This window comes from Postia placenta (assembly GCF_002117355.1).
Source record: "Postia placenta MAD-698-R-SB12 unplaced genomic scaffold POSPLAscaffold_6, whole genome shotgun sequence".
Taxonomy (NCBI): Eukaryota; Fungi; Basidiomycota; class Agaricomycetes; order Polyporales; family Adustoporiaceae; genus Rhodonia; species Rhodonia placenta.
In genome coordinates this window covers 424,830-429,250 of record NW_020169837.1, presented here as the reverse complement: position 1 = coordinate 429,250, position 4,421 = coordinate 424,830, and the positions used below count along the sequence as shown (strand labels likewise).

Below are 4,421 nucleotides of genomic sequence, written 5' to 3'. Positions count from 1 at the left end.
AGTTGGGGCACTCGAAGTGTCAGTACCCTTGCTTCCCACAGCTGAAGCAACTGCCAGGGAAGTCTCCTTTTCCGACAGCAGCGTTGATGCTGGCTGATGCTCCGTGTGACCTGGGCGTACCACCACGCGCTCCACCTTGTCCACCTCCTCAAGCCGAGAAGAAACTGTTCAACTCGGGCCAATGGGCCCGGCTGATGTCGAGTATTTGCTCGACTTCTGTGGCATGCTTGTCAGCGTCTTCCCACGTGGTGAATGAAACATTTGTCTTTCCGTTCTATTCCTTGTACTACTAGCGCCCATACTGGCGCCTGTCTTAGCGCTCACCCGCAGGTTGAACATTATGTAGCTTACATAATGGGGTCCGTGCGCACTTCGTACTCGGCATCGTACCACTATGTTTCTTTCTTCACTAACATGACCACATAGACACGATGGTCTGTGCGCAGTCGGTACTTGTATAAGTAGTTGTACCATTAGTCGGTCGAACCCTAAGTTCGACCTGGTTATTCATTCAAGTCTCTGCTCCTCCTCGCTTGGGGTAGTGGTCATTCTCGACTTCCTTGCTCGATCTTCAGGACGACGCACTGTCCATAAGCCCTCGCTCGTCGTCTACGAGTCAGGCATCGACATAGGAGTATAGACCGTTGTATCAAAAGGTCGAACTTTCTAAGCTATGTTCCTAGTTTTACCTAGTCGAACATCTCATCCACCATCATGTCGAACAACGCAGTCAACCCAGTTCCTTTGGGACTACCAGCCCTCGCAGGATCACCGCTCCTCCAGTACGACCGAGCAGATCGCTGCTTCATCACCTCCACAAAGAGGGCTCCCATATACCCTCGAGGAGGCACCTGGTGTCGTGCAACCGGTCCAAACCCGCAGGTCTTGCCCATCAAGAACTCGTTAACTACTACCAGAGACACCCACCCGCTCATCCAGAAGACGTATTCACCATCCTACAGATCGACGTCGAACCTACACAAACAGCAGAAAGCGTGCAGTCACCCATCAACGAGCAACCACTCGAACTCCCTGAAGTTCAGTACGTCCCCATCGAAATCCCGGACATCGAACTACCACCAGCCCCACCCGCACCAACCAACGCACCGGTTGAAGTCCCTATGGCAACATTCACTCAAGCAGACATCGATCAGCGCATCGCTGTCGCCCTCGCAGCATACCAATCCCAACAGTCAACGGCTAACCGACCCCTCCGCCTCGACATCCCCGCTCCCGAACCTTTCAGTGGAAAGGCAGAGGACCTCAGACGCTTCATCCAATGTGTCCTCTCCTACTTCGTCGCCACCAACAACACCCGACTCAGCGATGAAGCAAAGATTGCCTTCACTGTAGCGCTGATGAGGAAGGATCTGGGGAAGACATGGGCGGACACATATTACGAGAAGTCGGCAGGGGGAGTCCAGGTCTATTCCATGTGGGCAAACTTTGTCGCTGCCCTAGAAGAGGTGTTCCCTGAGCACGGAACGCGAATCAAGGCACATCAAATCCTGATGAAACTACCTGAATGACAAAAGGATAGGAAAATGGCACTCTCCCTCGGTAACTACGTCACCCGTTTCGAGCAGCTAGCATCAAAGGCTCAGCTCAAGGATGCCGAGGTCAATGGCACCAACCGCGTCGAGAACAACTACCACACTCTCCATGCCAACTTCGTCAAAGGACTCCCGAAGGAGCTGTATTTTGCTCTCGCAACAAGGGTTGCTAGGGATCGACCCAACACCATGAAGGCCTGGTACGATGAAGTTTGAAAAGCTGACGCAGCCAAGCAGGGGGCTCTCATTGTTACAGACACCAGGGACTATGGCGAACCAATGGATATCGATGCCGCTGCTGTCGCATCAACCTTCGCCTCCACATCGGTAGGAAGGAGATGGGAACTAGGAGCCGTTCTCAATGAGGCTGATCGGAAGCTCCACAGGGACGGGAACCTGTGCTTCTACTGCCACATCAAGGCCCATAGTGCCAAGGACTGCCACAAGAAAGTGGCTGCACAACAAGGGGGTGGGAGGCCGAACCAGGGAGGATCTGGGAAGGACGACTTCCATGCCAGAATCAAGACACTCTCCGCTGACGAAAAGCGGGAGCTGTACGAAGAACTTACGATGGAGGATTTTTGAAGGGGCAGGGTGAGCCGACGCAACCACTGCCCGTATCCGTTTCACTGTCCCGTGTAATTTTAGTAGTCCGAAATGAACACGCTCTACACATTCCAATTACTGTGGGACGAAAAGACGTCGAGGCGCGCGCTTTCATCGATAGCGGCGCAACAGGAATCTTCATCAGCCCGAGATTTGTCCGAGAGCATCGACTTCGGACAGAACCTCTTCCCCGACCCATCCCCGTCTTCAACGTGGATGGAACTCCGAACAAAGAAGCACTCATTACACGAAGAGCTCTCTTATCTTACAAGATAAGCGGAGAACCCCGATTTGTCAAAGCCTACGTCGCCAGCATCGGCAAGGAAGACATCATCTTCGGCCATACCTGGCTCAAGCTTGAAAACCCCAAGATAGACTGGAAAACCGGATGAGTTGAGCTAAACCACCGGTGGACGAAAGACGAGACCAGGGCTTGGAAGATGGACCTGTACCAAAGGCGAGTGGCTCAGCTAGAACTGAAGAAGGCCGTAACTACCCCACTCCCAGAACCAACGGAGGATGAATTCGCCGTCATCTCCACCTCGGAATATGCAACCCTTCCCGAACGAAAGACTAGCAGCGCAGCAGGATATGACATCTCTGCTGTGCATCAACTTATCATCCCTGCTCAACGATGAGGCCTGATCGGCACCGATCTTATCATGGCTATACCCAAAGAACACTATGGAAGAATTGCACCTCGGTCCGGTCTAGCACTAAAGGAAATTGATGTCACTGCAGGAGTAATCGACTCCGATTACCGAGGCAAGGTCTCAGTCCTGCTGGTCAACAACTCTGACCTCCCATTCACTGTCAAAGCCAGCGACCGAGTTGCTCAGCTCATCCTTGAAAGGATAAGCACCCCATCAGTAACACTAACCAACCACATCGACGAAACAGACCACGGGGAGGATGGGTTTGGGTCAACGGGTATTGCGTCCATCGAGGAACAAGCGGAGGACATCGACGATGATGAGTTCATCATTTCCTACTTATCTGGAACACCGATGATCACCAAGTACGAGAAACAGGAACCCCTGGCAGTGAGGGACGTTCCGCTCAAGGAGCGACCCCCTGAACTTTCATCTGGCTACAAACGACTCCACAACGGCATGATCTGGAAGATCCACCATGACATTAGGCGCGTCACCACTTCCACCGAACTTGCAGCATCGAACGCCCAAGGCAAGACCGAAAAAACACTACCACAGATGGTACCATCCTACCTACACGATCTCCTCCCCGTCTTCGACAAAGGCACCGCTGCGCGACTTCCAGACCACACCGAATATGACCACGAAATCAACCTCAAGGAGGGCTTCGCAGACATGAAGCAACAGGTCTATCCGCTCAACCCGCAGCAATGAAAGGAACTTGACAAGTTCCTCGAGGAGAACCTGAGTAAAGGGTACATTCGCCCTTCGAAATCCCCGTTGGCGAGTCCATTCTTCTTTGTTGGTAAAAAGGACGGTTCACTACGTCCCTGTCAAGACTACCAGCTACTCAACGAGAACACGGTCAAGGATCGATACCCGCTCCCGCTTATATCAGACCTCCTCGACAAGTTGAAGCACACCAAGGTGTTCACGAAGATGGACCTCCGCGCCGGATACAACAATGTCCAAATCAAGAAAGGGGACGAATGGAAGGCAGCGTTCATTGTACCCGGAACTGATGGCAAACCGCCGCAGCTGTACGAACCCACAGTGATGTTCTTTGGGCTGTGTAATTCCCCTGCCACGTTCCAGCGGATGATGAACACAATATTCGCAGACATACTTCAAGAAGGCTGGCTCTGCATTTATATGGACGACATCCTGATCTTTTCCCAGGACAAGGCAGAACACGAAGAACGAACACGACGTGTTATCGAACGACTCCGGCAACACAACCTCTACCTCAAACCGGAGAAATGTGCCTTCGACGTCACCGAAGTCGAATTCCTCGGCATGATCATCCGTCCAGGAGAAATCGCAATGGACCCTGTCAAACTAGCTGGCATTGCAGATTGGCCGGTGCCGTCCAACCTCAGGCAAGTACGAGCCTTCGTTGGATTTGGAAACTTTTACCGCCGGTTTATCAAAGGCTTCTCGGACAAAGCGCAACCGCTGGTCGCTCTCACCCGGAAGGACGTCGCCTGGACCTGGGAAACTGACCAACAGAAAGCCTTCGAAACTCTCAAGAAGGCATTCCTAGAAGAACCGGTACTACGCATGCCGGATCCCGATCGACCCTTCGCTATCGAAACCGACGCTTCCAAAT

The 4,421-nt window shown here is 52.7% G+C and overlaps 1 protein-coding gene across 1 annotated transcript; it reads left to right on the top strand.

The window, feature by feature from the left end:
- Positions 1-714: 714 nt before the first annotated feature.
- On the top strand, positions 715-2,138 carry POSPLADRAFT_1055989 (hypothetical protein; the record flags this gene model as incomplete). Its single annotated transcript, XM_024480718.1, has 4 exons — positions 715-882; positions 918-1,466; positions 1,536-1,753; positions 1,817-2,138. The coding sequence occupies 4 exons, from the start codon at positions 715-717 to the stop codon at positions 2,136-2,138; spliced, it is 1,257 nt and encodes a 418-aa protein (XP_024339408.1).
- Positions 2,139-4,421: the final 2,283 nt, after the last annotated feature.